General features: G+C 41.9%; 1 protein-coding gene across 2 annotated transcripts in view; it reads left to right on the top strand.

Annotated features, from left to right (window-relative positions):
• GARRE1 (granule associated Rac and RHOG effector 1) overlaps positions 1 to 20,468 on the top strand; it is a 60,174-nt gene that overhangs the window by 28,319 nt on the left and 11,387 nt on the right. For both annotated transcript variants that reach the window (XM_054078283.1, XM_054078282.1), the window contains exons 2-9: positions 264 to 1,599; positions 9,821 to 10,024; positions 12,380 to 12,520; positions 12,793 to 12,888; positions 13,017 to 13,178; positions 14,102 to 14,260; positions 18,583 to 18,680; positions 20,134 to 20,259. In XM_054078283.1, the coding sequence (XP_053934258.1) occupies positions 1,105 to 1,599; positions 9,821 to 10,024; positions 12,380 to 12,520; positions 12,793 to 12,888; positions 13,017 to 13,178; positions 14,102 to 14,260; positions 18,583 to 18,680; positions 20,134 to 20,259 (1,481 nt within the window). In that variant the 5' untranslated portion in view covers positions 264 to 1,104. The remainder of the gene's footprint in view (positions 1 to 263; positions 1,600 to 9,820; positions 10,025 to 12,379; positions 12,521 to 12,792; positions 12,889 to 13,016; positions 13,179 to 14,101; positions 14,261 to 18,582; positions 18,681 to 20,133; positions 20,260 to 20,468) is intronic.

Below are 20,468 nucleotides of genomic sequence, written 5' to 3'. Positions count from 1 at the left end.
CACTGGGGATTAGCTCTAGTTTGACAGTCTAGGATGGGAGAACTGGTAAGAAAACATCAGCAGCGTCGAGTTTATTAACAGGATGACACCAGCTTGTCCCTGCCTTTTAAACTGCGTGCAACTCTCCCTCCCTTTTGATCTTGTGTGTTGTGTTGACAACGCATGCCCAGAGGAGTACACTGGGACCCTGCGGGAGCTAAAAGCTTAAGCCTTCTCATAACATTCCCTAACATTTTATACCTTTTTTTTTTTTCTTTTTGCAGGAAAATGACCTAGAGGCCTTACAAATACATTTGTGCATTTTTGTTCTGAGTCTACAATTGAGGGCAAATGCAGTCTGGAAGCACCACTTCTTAACGTTACAACGGAAACAACTACCTCAACACACAAGGAAAGGGGAAGAAGGCTTGCAATAATAAACAGTCTAATTTTTAATAGCTTATACTTGCAAAGTCTTCTGTAAACAGAGTCCAGATTCCCCCCCCCCCCCTCCAGTATTAAGAAGAGACACTACAAGTGAAATAATTTGGCAGACTGGATCTGTCGAGACATTTGAAGATATTTGATCTGCTGACATAAGGATTTGCTTTTTCAAGGAAGGAGCCTCTGCACTGCTTTTATAATCGCTGTTGATCAGTGGTTTGCTCCACTTTTCCTGATACTAATAATGGGAAAATTGTATTAAGGTATTGCTTCTAAACTTATGTGCATTGACAGAAATAACTTTTGTAGACTTAACAGCAAGTGACAGTAATATGCTTGTGAAGAAATTGTAGGCGATAACTTCTCTGCTCCAGCGTAGCTTTTCCTGTGTGCGGAGTGAAATACCAAACCAGAGACAGAGCATTAAGATACTTCGGCTTGCTTTTTGAGTACAGTTTGTAACTGCAGCAGGGCTGCACTGAACATTGAAACTACGAAGTCAGCAAATCTGCTGCCTTTCTCACTGCTGATACAGATTATACAGACGCTTGCCTTTTTGAAATGCCTTTTGTGAAACCTATGTACACAGTCCTCCACTGTTACTGTACGTAGCTCTGTGTTTGAGGAAGGAATTTGACAAGTGATTGTTAATTGGAGAAGTCTTTGGACAAGCACTCACTTATGTATTGCTGTAGTGCACAAGAAAGCAAAATGGACTATAAGCGGCGCTTTTTGCTTGGCGGGTCCAAGCAGAAAGTGCAGCAACACCAGCAGTATCAAATCCCTGAGCTGGGCAGGACCCTGAGCGCACCGCTGGCATCTACAACCCCAGCGTCCCCTTTGGTCTCCTCAGCTGCTGCGGGCAGCTGCAACCTCCCAGTGTCCCACACTACTCCGATCGCAGACATCCAGCAGGGAATCTCCAAATATCTGGATGCACTCAACGTGTTTTGCCGTACGAGCACTTTCCTTACAGACCTTTTCAGCAGTGTATTTAGGAACTCGCACTATTCTAAGGCAGCTATGCAACTGAAAGACGTGCAGGAACATGTCATGGAAGCAGCGAGTCGACTCACAGCAGCAATAAAACCAGAAATAGCAAAAATGCTGATGGAACTGAGCGCAGGAGCTGCGAACTTTAAAGATCAAAAAGAGTTCAGCCTACAAGACATTGAGGTAAGCTACCTTGGGGGATACTGTTTTGCATGTGAATTTGTGTCATTCCTTCTTCACTGGACTTTTCTTCTACACCAAAGATTCTCTCTGCCTTGTTCTGTATTTGTGGGCAGTGCTGGTAAAGAGAGAAACTCTTCATTTCTGATGTTCTCTTCTTGAAGGTATGAGGTCATGTGCAGTGCCTGACTTCCAGCTGTGCTGAATTAGGTCTTTAGTGGGGATTTCTGAATCAGAGCTTGTACTACATTTAAAGATTTCATGAAAGAAGAGAGATGACTTAGAATTAAATTGTACTACCTATACAATTCTAAATGGTAATCTTCTCTATGATCTAAGTATATAACCAGCAATGCTACACCCTGTCTTCTTTGGGGAAACCAGGTTTAGTTCTGAAACAATGATAATGCGGAACGAAAAAAACACAGCACCCTACCTCTCCAAACCATCTGAACACAAGTTTTAAGCAATTTTCTAATCATATTAAGCCATCATATTTTAAGTTAATGTATACTTCCTTGAGTGCTATCCATTCTGAGGGGCCACCTGAACACTTGGAAGCAGCATGTTGTCCTCAGTGTTTGTGTAGAACTGCATATTAGTTGACTAACAATCAAAATTTGTGTAAAGTTATGTTTTAGCACTCTTGAAAACATTTTTGTTGCTTTTAGCTGTTGTGCTGAAAAGGAAAATATGATGTTAGAGTGAGAATTCTGCTGTAAAAATTGGTCTTGTGATTTTTATACGCTGGCAGCAAACGCCCAGCAGTCAGAATTGAGAGGTTTTGAGGTCAAGTGAGGATCCCCAGCTCTCATCATGCCTGGCTGGGTATGTCTGGGTTTTCCTCCTGTTATAAGTGCCTTAATTCTGTAACAGGCAGTGTCAAGGGATAGTCATGTAGAGATCCCCGGTGTTTTAGGTTTTTCTTCATGTTTTGATGTTTCTTTACTTTACAGCAGTCTTTGCAACGTTATTCCTACAGAATTCCATCCTGAGTGGAAAACATATTATTGAGCTATCTTATTTTTTGTGTATTTCAGGGGACTTTGTAAGGCTGAATGTTGTTCACACATGCTTCAAGCGTTATCTGCTTTCTATAACTGCAAAACTAATCGAGTAGTTAAGTAGAGGACTATTTTAGTACATAATTGTAGTAAGAAATATGACTGACAGTTTCACTGTATGTTTAGTGTAGTGTGAGGTAAGGTTTTGTCTCTGTTGGTTATAGATGTCATCTGCAGGCTGGTATTTAGGAAAGTAAATTAGTAACATCACTATTAGTGAAGGCTGTAGGAAAGAATACTTTTGTAAAATTTAACAATCGGTGTGAATTTATGTAACTAAAGACCTTGGGAATAGCTGGGCTGGAAGACTTCTTAAATAAAAAGAAAGTAAAACCAAGTGAAACACTATCAGGTTTTAGGAGTTTTCTGAAGCTCTGTCTTACAAAGTGTTTGCAGCTGTCTGTATTCTGCTTTTCTAACCTGGGCAAGCGATTCTAGGTGCTAATTCACACCCTGCCCCACACCCTGTGGGGAGAAAGCTGCTTCAGCAGGGAGTGGAGGTCATGGGCAAAAGCAAAGCCTGGTTTGCATCAGGTACTGCCCGTCCTGCCAGCTTGAAGCCAGGGCAGAGAATCCTGCTTTAGTCTCTGCTTTCCCTGTATTGACCTCACCCTTGTTCCACAGGTCTGCGTGTGCCTGTGCTCCTCTCTCCACCGGGTAGCTCGGTGGTGGGAGCACGTGTAAAGAGAATGTAGGCAGAAGGGCTGGATCGCTTTATTTTCTTTTTAGGCATATCTTGTGGATCTTGAACCACTTGTTGTACTTTCTTGTGCCTTTTCTTAATTAAAACTGCATCTTGCACACAGGTTTAAAAAAAGTCAATATGCAAGATTTGTGCGAACTTTCTCATAATTAGACAAGTATTGCACTCTGCTTTTGCTTAAGTGCCAGCAAAACGTAAGGATTTGCCACTGACTCACATGGTTGTTAGCCAGGGAGTATGGTTTAGATGACTGGGCAAGCCCGATGAGTGACTGTGCCTGGGAGGCTGTTACCAGTTGCTCACTTTTGCAAAGGGCCTGGGTAAGGCCAGCGTAGAGAATGTATTTAAGTTTGTAGGTGACTCGAAAGTACATGATATAAGTGTGCTGGAAGACCTGCTGAATTAAAAATAAAAAACTGAGTTTTGCAGTTGGGATGGAATTCCAAAGGGACAATGGAATGATGCAGTATTTACATACAAGTGTTCAGTCTCAGAAACAGGACCCACTGGGCAGTGGTTCCAAGAGCAGCTCTAGGGCTCAGGGCCATTGTGTGTTGAGTAGGAGTTGGTGTTGTGGAGTTGTAAATAAGATACCAGTGCTGTTGCTGTTGTGCAGAGACACGGTTGTCGTATGTTTAACACGACTACAACCTGCGAGAACCATGAGCATTCAAAGTCTCTTCACTTCGGTCATTATGGCCTTAAACTCAGCAGTGCACCCACGCACCAGTGCTGTTGCACTTTGAGAAACACTGAGCAACTGGAGAGACGTCAGAGGGGAGTCACAAGAGTAGACGGACACCCAGGAAACAAGGCTGCAGAAACAGGACACGGTGGGAGGGCTGGTTCTACAGAAGATAAAGCTAAGAGGGGAAATCAGACTTGTTCAGGTATGTAAGAAGCCACCAGCAGACATGGCAGCGTTCTGTTCTTCATGTCCACATTTAAGTAATGAACTTAAAATTCAGAAGGAAAGATTCATGTTAGTTGTTGTGGAAGTGCTCTGTAATGTTAGTGAAGCACTGACGTGGATTGCTACAAAGGTATGGAGCCTCCACTATGATGGACTTACAGAACAGGTTAAACCTGCAGTGAGCAAATCTGACCCAGGTGGAATTGCTCCTTGCTAGGATGACCTTTTGAGACTCTTTCCTGCTCTGCTTTTCTGTGATTTGAGGACTCAGCTATTTATGCTGAAATTCTAATGAAAAAAGGAAGGTGTGGTTTGGGTATTCTTTTCCCCCCATCATCTGTAGAAAGGTTAGCATTTCATGGAACCACCAGCAAGATGAAAAAACTCACATTGGAAGGAGAAAACTATAAAGGACTCTGTTGACTTTATCAGAGTTCACTGACCAGGGAAACAAGGGAAAAGAGTGTGAGAGAGGCAGTGTAATTTTGTCCTGGGAAAACACAAGCAAGCAGTAAAGTAAAACTGAGTTACTTTTGCAGCTTCTCTGGTAGATGGCTGAAAGAACTTGCAACCCTGTTTGAGAAGGGACTGAGGGATGGTCGGATGTCTGAGGGGCAGCTCAGCAATCTTCTGCTCCAGAGCTGCTTACATGAGGGATGAAGCCTGGTGTTACAGAAGCAGTGGGAAGCGAGTTGTAATGCCTGGTAGGGTGGCGGGACAGAACCCCAAATTCACTAGACAGACCTGAGTGAGGCTTTTTCTGTGCATGAGACCAGCTAAGGCAAACTTACTTTTCCTAAGCCTTCCTCCACAAAGGCCATATGTTTTGAGGAAGAAAGAGAAATGCAAGCAGGGCCGATCTGCTTTTAGAAACTTAGGAGAAAGCTGTAGCTTTTCCGAGTTGCCCCACACATTTTGATGCAATAGGTTCTAGCCCAGGGAATGTGATATCAACAAACTTTCATGTTCTGATAAGCATACTCTGGATTTGGAATAAAAAAGGTTGCGCAACCTGGACTTGTAGCAGCAGTGGGTGAGGTTTTAATTTATTGGGGTTTTAGCAGAGCAGAGTTTGCTAGTGCAGAGCTGTCTGCCAAGGTGTGCAAGGTGACTTCTCTTGATCAAAGTGGTGGTGGTGGATGGAGTTTCCCAAGGTTTCTCAGTGTCAGAAATGCAAATGCTGAATTTGGTTCTCTGCCTTCCCTTTTCCTCTTTCAGAAACCTATGAATTCTCAGGTGCTTTGTTCCTGTCTGGCTGAGGAACAGCTTGGAAATAGGGGGAGCAAAACTGTGCTTTAAGTCATTTTCCAGATCTGCTGTTTAAGGTTTGTTACCTGGCAGAATGCAGTAAAGCTGCGCTTCTGTTAATGAAAGCGGTGAAGGAAATCCTATGAGGGGGAAAAAAATTAAAATAGAAACAAGTTTGTGTGTTTCCTTAGCTTTAGTAATGCTTTGCAGCCACCTCAGTGCTGCAAAATACAATGAAAGAATCTTGTTTTAGTTACCTGGAGCTTGTGTAAAAAGTCTTAGAAGTGGTGGTAATGATAGATGTATGTGTGGCCTTCCTGAACAACTGGGAAGCACAAGTGGGCACAAGGTATTTACTTGGACCTTCTGTTTTGCATTAAATGGAGATGGTTTTTGGCTTTTATGTGTATTAAATAACTGAAGATTTTTTTTTAACAAGAAGCTTGTGGGACAAAAATGTCTGAATAAATATAAAATGTAAGCTTTCCTTAGTAAACATCAGAAAGCCCAACTTAAATATTTTTTTTTAATTATGATCTTTTCTGTGATTTGCAGAGATTGGCCTCAGTTTTCTGAGGTGGCAAACTGTTAGTAGCAAAACCCTACTTCAGATCAGGAGAAAGTGCTGCGGCTTGCTGGGATGACATTGTACTCTTTGTCTTGGTCTATGATCTCACAGTCTGCTCTCAGATCTGCTAGCATTGTCCTCAGAAATATTTTGTATTACGTTTTCATTGTTGCTTTTTATTCCTAAAATGCTTAGCACTTGGATGATATTTTTTGCTAAATTGTAGTTAGCATTTTGGTATCAGTCAATATCAGGTTATGACTACTGGGCTTTCAGGCTGACTCTTATCAGAACAGAGTCTCTTGGGTTACCGGTATCTCCCAACACTGTTGCTGTGAAGGTGTGGTTTCTGCTGGAATCTGGTTTATCTTGGAGATAACTCTTCCACTGAGCAGGATTTTCTTCCTTTGGAGGTGTTGGTCATTACATCACTCTTCCAAACTGTGTGGTGTTGCTACACAGTGAAAAAGAATAATATTCTGCCCCTTTTCAGTAACATGTGGGAAAGAAATCTGGTGCACTAGTTTGAGTCACAGCTGATTGTTAACTTCAATATACTGGTGTTTTAATTTGGTCTTTACAGAGGGTAGACAAGTTGTGCACAGGGTTTGTTGTTAACAAAAGCCATTAAGAACCCTCTTAAGGGAAATGAAGGGAGTGGGAACCACAGAATCCCAGAATAAGTTTGTCGCAGTGTTTTGGTTTTTTGAGAGTTTTACTTGAACATGGAAATGGTCTTGTCTCCACTCCCACCCACCCCCAAAAAAAGAAAATAAATTCTACTACATCAAATGGTACTTGGAAGTGCAGGTCAGTGTTTGTATCGGCTTTGGAAGGCTGACACTGGTTATTTGCTAACTTCATTAGTAGGAGTGTTCTGTTTTAAAGAAGCTATTGTATATGACTCTCTTGCCAGGGAATTTGTGTGGCATCACTGTTCAGCACTGAAATCCAGCACTTGTATATGTGCGCTTTATTCCGCAAACTATTCCAAAGTGGATTGTGAGAGGAAGATATGGGACAGGGTAACCCAACCCTGCACCTCCGCCTGCTCCTGTTTGTGTGTAACCAGTTCAGTTAAACTCATCCCATTTCAGAAACAAAGAAGTCTGAAGGGAGGCCTCCCTAAAAAGCCTCATTGCTTCCAGCTGCCTAACCAGAAAGAGAGATTGCTTTAGGTAAGGTTGTTCAGTGGCTGAGGGAGGCGGCCGTCTGACCTGTGGTGGGTTGGGAAAGCAAAGGTGCAGGAGCTGTATTTCTTGGGGCAGAAGTTTGCAAGCTGACGACATCATTGTATATGCAATATAAATGATACTAAGGAATGTATTAATAAAACACCACCACTACCGAGAAAACCCTTAGTGGTTGACACCTGTGATGATTCCAGTTCATCTTCGGTCGCTACGTAGTCTGTAGGTTTTGGTTCATTCTTATTGTGGTCTAAAGCAGGAGAGGCAAACAATTCTGCAGGGTGAAAGCAGGAAAAAATAAACTAAAAAAGAGATGGTGGTTCTCTCTAACTGTGGAAAAAAACCACATCCATGTGCTGATGTTGTTCTGCAGGTTTCGCAACAGAGGTTTTGGTGTGTTGCTTTCCGCACTTGGTAACTGCTGGCCAGCCCTGGCTGTGTGTGTTAAACTGGTGGCAACTGCTCTTCTTTCCCGTATTTTAAACAGATTTTCAGCTCTTCAGAAGACCCTCAAGAAGTGAACTTTAAAGCAAAATGAGTTCAGCATCTGCAGTGAGTGTTTAATAGTGCAAAAATCCACCACCCTTTGGGTTTTATTTAAGCAGTTAAACCTTTCTTACCCATTCTGAGGAAGACTGTAATAGATTATTTTTCAAACAGAAAAAAAGCTCAGTAAAGCAGATGTTACTATTTATCTCTGTTGCTTAACATTGTAAATTATACCAGGAATGTTGTGTGCTGCCACTTAAAAACTAAATCGTTTGTTTATTTTGAGCATTATTCCCAGGCAGAGGAAACTTCAACCTCTGTACCTTAAATATTCTTTGAAACTTAATCGGCTTGAAATTCCTAATGAGTCCTAGTTTCTTCTTCCCCTGAGAACTGCATTCTTCCTACACAGAAATATTCAGACTGCCGGTTGTCTTTTTCCTGCAGTTTTCTTATAAAGCTTTTTAATCTTGTAGCCAGGAAAATTGGAGTTTTATTAGTTTTATCATTTGCTGACTGTCTTTTTAATAAGGCAAACTCCACTTTCAGAGGTCAGTCAAAGTACCAAAAATGTTTAATTTTGTGCTTTGTACAAAGAAGGGAAGTGATTGAACCAGAATGGAATGTCAAAAGGAGTCCGGATGGAGTGGAAAAAAGCATTGCCACCACTGGTTCTCTGAAGTAGATAGTTAATGCATATAGCTGTGCGTGTGACTGCAGAGTCCTGCCAGTAAGATCTTTGTGTCTGAATATTTTTATTCCAGAAGAATGTAGCTGAAAATAAGCCAGCAGATTTATTTGCTCCAAGGCACGATGGCTTAGTGTGTTATCTGTGTATTCTATGAATTATTCCTAAAATGGAATTCAAGTTGAGTCTTTTTTAATAAATCAAAGTCAAACGTACATTTTAAACCTCTTGGTGTGACAAACTGCGTAAAAGAAACAAAACACACCCGATAGCTGTTAAGTACTTGTGCAGCGCTTTGGACAATGCTCGGTGTGCTGCCTTCTGGTTGTGCTTTGCTGTGAGCTTTTGCCCGCAGTGGACAGAGCCCTCCTGCTCCAGGGGCTTTGCTCCTCGGGTTGTCCTGGGTGGCTGCACGACTCTATGTTCTTCCACACCGGAATCCTCTGTTTGTGTGATCTGCTTTGTTTCTCCTGCGGTAACTGAGGCACCTGTCTGCGTTCAGTCCTAGTTCTCATCATGGAAACGTGCGGGGAAGGAGGTGCAGAACGCAGAGTCCCGCTCTGACTGGCAGAGGCGGGCAGCCCTTCCCCAGCGTGATGCTGGTGCTGCCCAGGGCACGTGGGGAAGGACTGGCAGCCCTCTGCTTCCCTGCCTTTCCTCGGGCTTTCCGAGCGAGTATTGCGTGACCCATTTCAGTGCAATGTTCTGCAGAGAGGATTTGTTCCCACGTTAGCAGTTCCCGTCAGACAGTGCCAGTGACGGGGCTGCAACTTCATGTGCGTGTTCTGCAGTTGCTGTTATGTGCTAAAAATGGCGCTGCCTGCTGCTGTAGTGTGTGGCAGGTGGGTTTGATGTTATTGCTGGTTATGGCTCTCCTTGGAACATAAGCTGCTGGATTTAACTTCTCTGATGTTTATCCTAATGTTTCAAAATTGTTCACATTTGTAAGTTTTGGGGTTTTAGCATCTGTTCAGCAAGGTCTGCGTATGAGAGGGTTTTTCTGTTGACTTTTTGTCCTTGTAATAATGTGTTTGTATTTTGTGGTTTTGTATTGTTTTCACTGCTCAATATTGCTAAGTCACTTAAGTTCTTCATTCCTCAGATAACCATAACTTTGATGTAGAGGTGAAAATGACCTGGTATCAGTCTGATCATCCCTTTAATTCACACAAACCACTGCTTATGCACTGCTCACCTGATTTTAAGTAACTGGTTAAATATCCTTTGCTACTCATGGTCTGAAGTGTTATTTTAATTAAAAAATCTGCATATAACTTAGTTCCTTACACTGAAGAAAAAGGAAGAAGGGAAACTTCTTTGAAAGCTATGTGCTTGAAACTGGTTTGTCTCTTCTCCCGCAGGTACTCGGGCGATGTTTCCTGACAGTGATGCAGGTCCACTTCCAGTTCCTCTCGCAGGCACTGCAGAAGGTCCAGCCAGTGGCTCACTCCTGCTTTGAAGCTGTAGCTCAGGAGAGGAAAAATGTTAGTGGGGCTGGAGCCTCAAATTCAGGTCCCACAAATGAGCTGGAAGACGCAATAAGATCATGGAGAGGAGCGGCAGAGGTACGGAGGTCTTGCTGGAGTGACAGTGTGTTTAGTGATATGACAGAGTCAGTGAAACCTGGACTCGGGCTGGATGCCCTATGAAAGGAAGAAAGTCTTTGATTTTAAAGACATGCTGCATTTGAAGGGGGCAACAGGTGCAGTCAGTTGCAGACGCTAAAACTTGTGTTACGTTTATGGCAATTACACTGTCTTTGCCCTCTGTAAAGTGTTCTTTGTGGTGTGGTTGTACATACGAGGTGCGCAAACAGCAGAAACAGCTTTTTGTTATTAGTAATGAATTAGCAATGTTCAAATGTGGTTTAGCAGCCAGAGGGAATTTAAAAAACAACAAACAGAAAAGTCTTTGCAAAACCAGAGCAAAATCTTGATAAAAAACCTATATATAATGTCTATTCGTCTTAAATTTTGAGAATTAATTCTAATTTATACCTAAATCTTTACTGTAACTTATAGCACTTGTGTCTTCATGCTGTTAAGTTTGATATTGCTTGATCCGTGTTTTCACAAACACTTGCCAGCTGTGGAATCCTCTATTTTTATGATGAACAAAGTCTTTTACAAAGAAAATGAATTCTGTGAGCTTTTCTGCATTCCCTTGCGCTACTGAGGTCTGCAGACGGATTGTTCAAAATGGATTCAGGCACTGAGTGTGTATTTTCCTTAAATTCAAGTAACTTGGAGCATCTGCCATTGAGGTCTCATTTGGCAGCCCAGACAGGCAGGTTCATCACCCTGACTGGAACCCTTATCGGGGTTTCCATTTATCAGCTCACATCTGCAAGGTGTACAAAAGCAAACCTTCTTCCTTTACAAATAATTCTGCCTTCATAGTTGTAATTTTTACCTCAGTGTAAATTTATTTCTCTGGATAAAATAAGGATTTGGGAGTGCTCTGGATGTATTGCAGGTAATTGTAACAGGACTAATCCTAGTATAGTGTTACTCCTTTTGCATAAAAGTAACTAATTGTATGTTGAATATCCTTAGTCCCTTAAAACTGTGCTACCATTTCTAGAAACGCCCTGCAATTGCTATCAAGTTGTTTTAAAACATGGTTAAAATTAAATTTAGGGTTGCAGTTCCTTCTTACCTCCTTACAGCCCACCTCAGTTATTTCTGTTAGTACAGCCTGTATTTCGAAATTGAGTTCAGTAGAAGTATTACACTAATCAAATCCTATATTAATCATACATGGGCAGGAGGAGAATCCAGATTGTCCACTGTTCCAGAATAACAGCAGAAGAAACTTCTCTATATGATTGACTAAAATAACTCATCTGAAGGATTTCTGCAGGGTCTTAGGATAGCATAGGGAAAACCTGTGCTTTGTAAATAAATTAAAATCTCTCTTATCATTGCAGATAGACAGATACACAAGTCTTTTTCGTAGCAGGAAGATGTGATATACTGAAATCTTTCCCAATTTTTTCCCCCTGTGGAGTGGAAGGCAGTCCATGATTTCCCTATGAAATCAGCCTCTGGCAGAAGAACATGCTGCTGTTTCAGAATCAAGTTTAAAATGGTACTTTGTCAGTAGCTCAAAACTATTTCTACTTTTATTTAAGAGTTTCATTTGGAGAATGCTCTAATTTTAGCTATGTTGATGTGGCGAGTGATGTGTCTGCCATTGGCTGTGATACCACAGATGCCCACTTCAGGCATCCTGCTTCAGAGCAAAACACCTTCCTAGACTGAAAAATAAGCCCCATCAGAGGCCTTAAATGCAGTTGAGAGTTGCTTTATTTGTTTTATCCTGCTCTGTAGTGTACAGTTAAAACTGGATATTTGGGTTTCCATATTTCTAGTGTTTCGAAATCACATTACATAAAGCTTTCCTCTCGCTGCGCTGAGTTGATCTTAGTCTTGTTTGGCTCCTCTCAAATTGCACCACAACAAACGCCCTTAGTTTTATAAAATATATTGTCTTATGTACACAGGATTGTTTGCACACATGATTAAATCTATCTTCTGTTTCTGTGGCAAGACCATCCTTTGTGTTGAAGTTGTAAGTCCCTCCTCCGTAACTGCAGTCCTCATGTGGCCCATGTAACAGGATCCTTCATCCTGAGAGGGAACTAAAATAGCAACAGCAAACAATGTTGAATTAGGTTGCCAGCCAACACCTATGTGCTATACAAATTACATGAGATTTGTACTTTCAAAGTAGCAGGAGAGGTTTAATAAGCTATAAATAATCTTCAGATCTTCTCCGCCAGGTCCTGCTTCTCATCTTCTTCGTGATGTTTTAAACTGTGGGTTCCTCTTTTTTTTGCTCTCTTTTAAGACTTTAATCAAGCTTGACCCAGTTTAATGTTGAACCTTCTTACCCTGAATTTTTATTTTACATTACAGGCCACTTCTCGGCTGCGAGAAAGAGGCTGCGATGGATGTTTGGCAGGAATTGAAGTGCAGCAACTTTTCTGCTCACAGAGTGTGGCAATTCCCGAGCATCAGCTCAAAGAACTAAACATGAAAATTGACAGCGCTTTGCAGGTGAGATGTTAAAGCCTGCTGCTTCCACATGCACACGGTGCAGCCAGCGAGCCAAAGAAAGAAATGGGGAAGGAGTACGTTGCTGCAGAAATGTGTGCCACAGGCAGCCTAGAGGCAGTCCAGAATTACAGCATTGGAATCATACTATAAATGCATGTATGCTGTAGAACCGAGTAGCGTAAATCCATGTAACAGTTCTCATTATGCACCTGGACACAATGGCCACGTACTCACTGCTGATATGCCTGTTCTAACGTTTTGTTTCATGTCAGGCTTACAAAGTGGCGTTGGAGAGCTTAGGCCATTGTGAATATGCAATGAAGGCTGGCTTCCACTTGAACCCAAAAGCTATCGAAGCAAGTCTTCAGGTAGGATCTGCTAAACCTGCTCTGTCTTTCGTCCCTTCTCTTCTTGACAATAACTGTTAAACAAAAGGACTAATTTTAGAATTTAATGTCTCCATTTTGTCAAATCGATTTGTTCTTCGGTACTTCAGGGCTGTTGCAGTGAAGCTGAAGCCCAGCAAACAGGCAGGAGACAGACTCCACCTCAGCCAATTCAGTGTGAACTGCCCACCATACCTGTTCAGATCGGATCACATTTCCTGAAAGGAATATCCTTTAATGAGTCTGCAGCAGAGAACCTGAAGCTGAAAACGGTAATAACCCTGAACCGGACCGCGGGAGGGGAGGGGAAAAACCCAACCCCTTAAAATACAGGGAACAACCACAGTAGAAGTTTGGTGCCAAATATGCATTTAAAAGTGCATATTTTTAGCCTGACTGCCTATGGAAACAAGATGCTGATAGCATTGTAGGTCCACGCCTGCCTCTGATAACCACCTGAGCAAATCGATTTCAGTCTGAGGGAAGCCTGGAAGTCTGGGAGGTGATGAAACTTCTGTGAAGTTTTTGGAAATAGACTGGTCAGGTAGTGCAGAGGAAGGTGGGCCCTGACAGATGCCCTGACCAGGTTATGGGTTTCACAGGTTTTGTCTTCTTGGGTGCCAAAATTAGTCTGGCCCAGGCCATTCTAGTGCCAAGGGAGCTACTTGAGAAATATTTTGTAACAAATCTCCTTTCAATGGCTTCTTACAAACTTTAATCAATTTTTCAAAAGGAACTTAAAATTGTGGAGCAGTTAATTGTGTTTTGAGTATTAAGGATTGCGAAAAGTGGTCCATTCGAAATTAATCTGGGCAATTTTATAGCATTTTCACTGCTTTTAGATAAGCCCAGTTCCTTGTTCCTGGAAGAGGTTAAAAAAATCCACAGCTCAAAATGCTGCTTTTCAGCTGCTTTTGCAGTGCTTTTTGTAGTTCTTGATTAAACCATTTTGTAAGAATATAAGCGAAAATATTGTTTATGACTTTTGAGAATTGCTGTGTTAAAGTGGCAGAGAGGGTTTTCCATGTTTCTGTTTGGCAGTGGGGCTCTTGGGTAATATCAGACTGCTCAGAGGTAACAGACGTTACAGTTGCTTGAAGAATGTGTACAGCAATGATAAATACAGATGGAAGCAGTGCTGTGAACATGGCCGAATCGTGCTCTCAGTGTGACGAAGTTGTTCTTTTTTCCTCAGCACACAATGCTGCAGCTGATTAAGGAAGCTGGATGCCATAATGGACTTACGCCCCGGGATGACTCTCCTGTTACTGAAGTACTAAATCAGGTTTGCCCTTCCACTTGGCGAGGAGCCTGCAAAACTGCTGTGCAATTGTTGTTTGGCCAAGCTGGGCTGGTAAGTGAATATGAATAGACTTAGCAAAAAACAGGCTGCTTAAACATTCTGAAGAGAAATTAGATATTTTAAAGTGTTGGGAAATCAATTGCCAGTGTCTTACTTCATGCTTCTCCATTTTTAACACTGCAGCTAACTTGATTTATGAACAGAATGTATCCTTGTGGAATGCATGTTCGTAGATGGTATCTGTAGTTGACTCTGCACTCCGTACTCTCAGTTATTAGAGAGAACACAAGGTATTACTCTTGGAATGCATAGTGAAATAGAAAGATTTCTCAGATTTCTAGATGGCCACGTTAAAAAGGGAACACTCCTTCCCCCCTTCTCTGATTAGCTTTAAAAACTGCCACCTTTTTCATTTCCTCTGCTTTGAATGGGAGCTGTGTTTCCTGCACAGCATAAACCAGGAAGTTCTCTGCACCAAGTAGTGCTGCACGACATCTCCAACAGAGGACAGGGCAAGGAAATAACTTGTAGATGTGTTTTCATTAGGAATAGATCTCATGGATTTTACAGCATTTAAACAGTTGCTAAAAATAGATGCTTGAAACATACTCTGATAAGAAAGTGCATTTGTGCTCCCCTAACTAATTTCTGCTGTCTCTTCATTAATAAGGTGTTCATTCAGGACACACAGGGTTTTTGGACTACTGTCAGTTTTCATTTGAATGGACAAACAAAATGGGGGCAGGAATGCAATGGGATAGGAAGGAAACACGAGCACACAGGTACACAGTGACCTACAATAGTTTGTCAAGTGTTCTTTGGAACATCTGTAACCTACAACGAGCTAAATACTTGTTGATTCATAAACTGATTCTGTGTTCAAGGTGCTGGCAGGCTGTAAGGACTTAGTAACCAATTGTAATTTCTGGGGAAAGGATCCATATTGCTGCATACTTTGTAAATACCACATATTTCAAACAAACCACAGAGCCGATGAACTGACCTCAACCTCCCATCCTAGTGCATATGGTTCTTGGTACCATTAATAGGTTCTCCAATTACAGTGAATGATAAATTGTAAGTAATAAATTTGTCAGATATTTCTACTTCAGTGTTTCTTCAATACTAAGTATCAGTTAGAGAAGTAGGTTCAAATCATACTGGAAATCAACTGACTTTTCATGTAAAGAAGGCCTAAAAATGAAGACAGACCAGGATTTAAGGACAGGAGGCGGTGGTGCATTAACCACTTCGTATAAGGAAGTTTTACAAGATGGTATCTTTGCAGGGAGAGAAAGCAACTGCAGAGTAGTAGGATTGATGGCATTTCTACTTAGGTGTTCTCAAGAAAAATATGTATTAAATATTAATATAATACAAGAAGAACTAGGAAAAAAAGGATATGTTTAAGTGGGGTTGTATCTTCACTTGCCATAGCTCATGGTGTGATGGTGGGAGTCAGCAGCAGGGTATGGGAAGTGAAGCCAAGAAAGAAACTTTCTCAGCAACCCTGTGCCATAACTCAGGAGGGGTTCTTGGCTCCTGAGTGTCTGGATGAGGAATGCCTTGGAGGATGCTGCACCTCCCACCGCTTCCTTTCCAGGGGGTTTCAGGGTTGCACACACCCAAGTCCTGCCCTGATGAGACGTGAGGAGTGGCCTGAGGCACATTTGGACTTGGGATTCTGGAAATCTGGTGTCCCCTAGTCTAGACATAACAAGTTAGACCTGCTGGTAATTGAAGCACTGATATTCTCCAGGTTAATCATCACATTTGGAGAGCTGTCAGCATAAGTTCCTTACACATTTTCCCAAATGACAGTGCTGACAGAAGGACCATTGCTTGTGCTGAATCACGAATGTCTCCAAAGATTTTAGCATGAACCTCAAGTGCTGAAAGTGGCAAGTTTCTGTCTTCAAAGAGACAGATATGAGCTGTATGCATGGCAAAATAATTGCAAGGCTTTCCTTCATTCATTCTCACTTTGATTTGTTACAGTTGGGAAGGATGCGAGAGTTGAGGTTTTTCTTGTTTAAAACTATGGCACGTAATTTATAAAGATTCAATTATGCTTGTATGTAGCCGCTTGGAGTGACAAGAAATGGCAATTTGCTGCTTTAAAGCATTCTTTGGGCGGAGATGAGAGAGGAAACACCTGTAAAGCAAGAACAATAGCAGTCTGAAGCACAGGAAGCTATGCTGCAAGCACCCGCCAGGCGGGGAGGGGGAACGCTGTTATTTTAAGTTTATTTTGTGTAAAACTCAGATAAATGAATCATGGGACAATGTTACGTAGTCGGTACTGCTTTTAGAAACTGAGCTGTCCGCGTTAGTGCAGAATTATGTGTAAATCTGTCCTTTAAATGCCAGGGTTAAAAAAGAACCTCCCTGGACAGTCCCACCGTCTTTAGCTTGTTCTGCCGAGGGCCTTTTAAGAAGAAACTCACTTGGAGTGCAAAGCACAATGAGATGTGACTTGGTTTGCTTGGTTATTCTAGGCTTCAGTTTTTTAACATCAGAAATAATTGTTTCAAGTGCTCTTTTTCATGTTTTATCTTAGTGCGTACAGCAAGGATTGCATTGTTAGATTTGGGTCAGCTGAAGAGCTCTCCGTGTTTGAATAAAAGTAATGTGTATGAGAATATTTCTACTCATCCTCTGAATTTAGCTTAAACTTCAAATTGGCCTCACGCAGAGTCCTGAGGAGAAGGTTTAATGGAGTCCCTACCCATCCTTTTTTGTGCTAGGAGATTGTTCTGTAGCAAAAACCAACAGGCATTACAGAAGCACTAAATCTCTCAGTCAGGTTTAAATCCCGGGTGTCATAACTGGCCAAATGTTGAGGAATGTAAAAATTTTAGTAAAAAAAATAAAAATGGTTTGGAGGGATTGGTGTGAAAACCCCAACAAAGCCCAGCCCAGGAGCACCCCCAGGCACTGCTACTAGAAGCTGACCTAGGTCTGCACCACTCAGTTCTAGTTCTGACTTGCAGGTCTGAAGTGCAGACAGTATTTTTCTGGAGAGTTGACAAAAATGACTCCTACATTCATCTCTTCTTGTCCCAGATATAATTGCAATGTGGCTGAATTGCAGATTGCCAAATTACAGAAAATTAAATTGGTGCAAATACAGGGAAAAAGTAATGGAGCTGCCTTGTGATTAAGTGAGAGGCGTTTCCATGAGTGGATAGTAATGCTTAGACATGTTTTGTAAGTTTGAATAAACTCAGGAAAATGCTTGGAGTCACCTGGAGGAGAACCATGGCCTTGTGCTAAAATATCTAAAGGTGGGAAATAATTGTGTTCAGGTGTCATTGCATGCTTTTGTTAAAGAGAAGAGACTTTTGGCACTACTCATATTTCACATTTCTTCAAAACTAGTAGCAGACAACCAGTTAGAGGAAGAACCAGTGCAGGATGATTGAAAAAAATGCCAGCAATATCCCTTAAGGTTTATTTATACCAGCAGACTTTTGCCATTTACAGGATAAATGGTCCAGCTAATCTGCCAGTCACTGAACCAAGAACTGCTGACCACTGCCAAAAAGCTGCTGGTTCAGCATGACCAAAATAGGAAATTATGGAAATGATCAAAAAGGCCAACCCATGCCGAGTGGACAACAACAGATAAACCACGAACCAAATATGGAACGTACTATCACTGGTGTTGAGGTTAAAATGAAGATGAAGTGAATCCATTTCTTCTCAATTCCATAAAAAGAAAGGTTCAGGACAGAAGGTTAATTCTTGAGACTCTCATCTTCCACATATATTCATGATGTCTTAGACAATGCACAGAATTTAACAAACTGAGTAGTCACTGTTCTTCCCTTTAATTGTACAGTTCCATTAGAACAGAGAAATGTTGGTGTGGGATTTTATAACCTTAATAAGAGGGGGGTGTTAAGAATTGTGAGCCATGTGCAGCTTTTCAGACAGAACACTGCTTGTCTGTATCGTACCACGCACTGCAGTTACATTATTTAAAGTATTTTGATGTATAGGTGTTTGGGAGCTACTAAAGCAGGAATCATGCCAGAGCGTCCAACTGTAAGGGCTGTTAGACGAAAGCATTGGTAACCACCAGCTGGCAAGTAAAGCAGCTGGTAACTATGGGGTGATGCGTAGCTACACTATGTCAATGAGAAGAACAAAGACCTTGAAATATAGCTTACTGTATTAGACTAATAATTTTATGCTATTTCTTTTTGTAATAGTAATAATGATTTTGTGACTTGATTTGGTTTTATCTGGTTATTTTTTGTACCTGTAGCATGGCAGGGAGGCGAGACTACCGCATCTTAACTACAGGGGCGATAAAATAGAACTAATTCTTAAAGTCCTTTCCCTGTTCTTTTCGTTTTATTTGCTAGGTGGTTGTGGACACAGCACAGATTGAAAATAAAGAAGCCTACGCTCCTCAGATAAGTTTAGAAGGATCCAGAATTGTGGTGCAAGTTCCATCAACTTGGTAAATAAAAATACTGGATTGCTGGTTATACCAAGAGCTATGATTGAGACAGAGGGCAAAACACTGCTGTACAGATGGCAGAGAGAACTCTGTGCAGTTATGGCATATCTTCCAAAGTTCCTTTATCTGGAATTGTTTGAACATTATCATTCCTGACAGACCGGCAGTTGTACATTTGTTGTATCCACACGAGCACTGCCTCTGTTGGAGGTGATAGGAACAAGGTAGCGCTGAGACATGCTGTTAAAGAACAAGGAAGAGTGTGATAAGGAAAAAGAAGTTTTAATCAAAAATAAATCCGATAGTGTTGGTGCTATGCTCCTCCCTGGCAGGTCCTCTCACCTGTTACCTCAGGAGGGCCAGGAGTTAGAGGAGATGAACATGAGAGCTTTGGCTCTTTCTTCCCCAAGCTGTTCTTTAAGCGCTGCCACGCACCACAGAGTTCTGTGGTCCAAGAGATGCTGTTCCTACCAGTTTAGCTGATTGTCTAGGAAAGAATTTTAGGGTTAACTGGCAGTTTTACGTAAGGATTTCTTCCCTTCTGAAACAATGGTGTGGAATTAGAACACTTCCTTTCTCTCTTCCTTTGGAGTACTCGGTGTTACGAGTTTCAGTACAACAGAGTTCATTCATCTGACTCTGTAGCGCGAGCGCCTGTTACCAGTGGTACCAGTGCATGTCCAGAAGTGCGAGTCAACCCATGGTCTGTTTATCCAAATACGTCGTCGATTCCTCTACTGAGCATAAACTGGTGCTTCTCTGTTCCCTTCATGGATACAGCTCTGTTAGGGAAGGACATGGATACTGCACAGCACACTGAGCTGGGCTCTGGGCGCTCTGGAAGAGCTCCGCCTGCTGACGTGCAGCGAGTGCTTCTCTTCGCTTGCTGTAGGGGCTTCTCAAGGACTTGACAATGGGCTAATGTTTACATTTCAGTTATTCTGATTTCACCTCAAATTCACTCCTAATTCTGATCCACTAATGAAGCAAATTCAGTAATCCTGTGACTTCACAGCTCGGTTGAATCTTCCCCAGACCGTTGGATATGTGGAATGATTTTCCACACAGAGCCTGGCAGGCCAGCGTTCTCAGCACTGGGCTCTGGAGTGCACCCCTGTGCCAGTGGTTTGTGTCTAGTTTGTTGAGCACTGTTGTCATTTTCAACAGACAAGCTTTGTGTATTTCTCAACTGAACTATGCCTGCTCAGCTAAAGGGCTAATCATTAATCGTGATTTTAAAATAAACTATATAACCCTTACAGTCAGATTAGTTGTTAATTAACAGCAGCAGGAAACTAGGGTTGTGGTCATAGTCTAGAACTCTCAGGCACTTGCACATCGTGCTGCCTTTGAGTTGCCCCTCTGTAGGAGCAGAAGTGGCGACTAGCCTGGTAAAATTGTGTAATGTAAAAACCAAAAATGTTGATTTTTAAGTTAAACTCCTTGGTTACAGGTGTCTGAAAGAAGATCCAGCAACAATGTCTTTGCTACAGAGGAGCCTGGATCCTGAGAAGACATTGGGACTGGTGGACGTGCTCTATACTGCTGTGTTTGACATACAGAGGTGGAAGGAAGGAAGGTAAGTTTCCTCTTGAGCCTTGTGCGCTACTCTCCTGGTTTAAACAAAGCCATCGTTGAAAGGTCTGTACTGTGGAATTCGATAGCACCAGTTCATCAGAAGAGGAAAATGATTGAGCTGATAGCAAGAAATTGTTCATCTCCATAGGTACCTTGTGGGCACGTACAGAGGTACCACGGTCTCTTCAAAGCAAACCAGGGGCTTATCCC

This window comes from Cuculus canorus, chromosome 13, assembly GCF_017976375.1.
Source record: "Cuculus canorus isolate bCucCan1 chromosome 13, bCucCan1.pri, whole genome shotgun sequence".
Lineage (NCBI taxonomy): Eukaryota > Metazoa > Chordata > Aves > Cuculiformes > Cuculidae > Cuculus > Cuculus canorus.
Note: the sequence above shows the minus strand (reverse complement) of the source record. Positions and strands in the feature narration are given on the sequence as shown.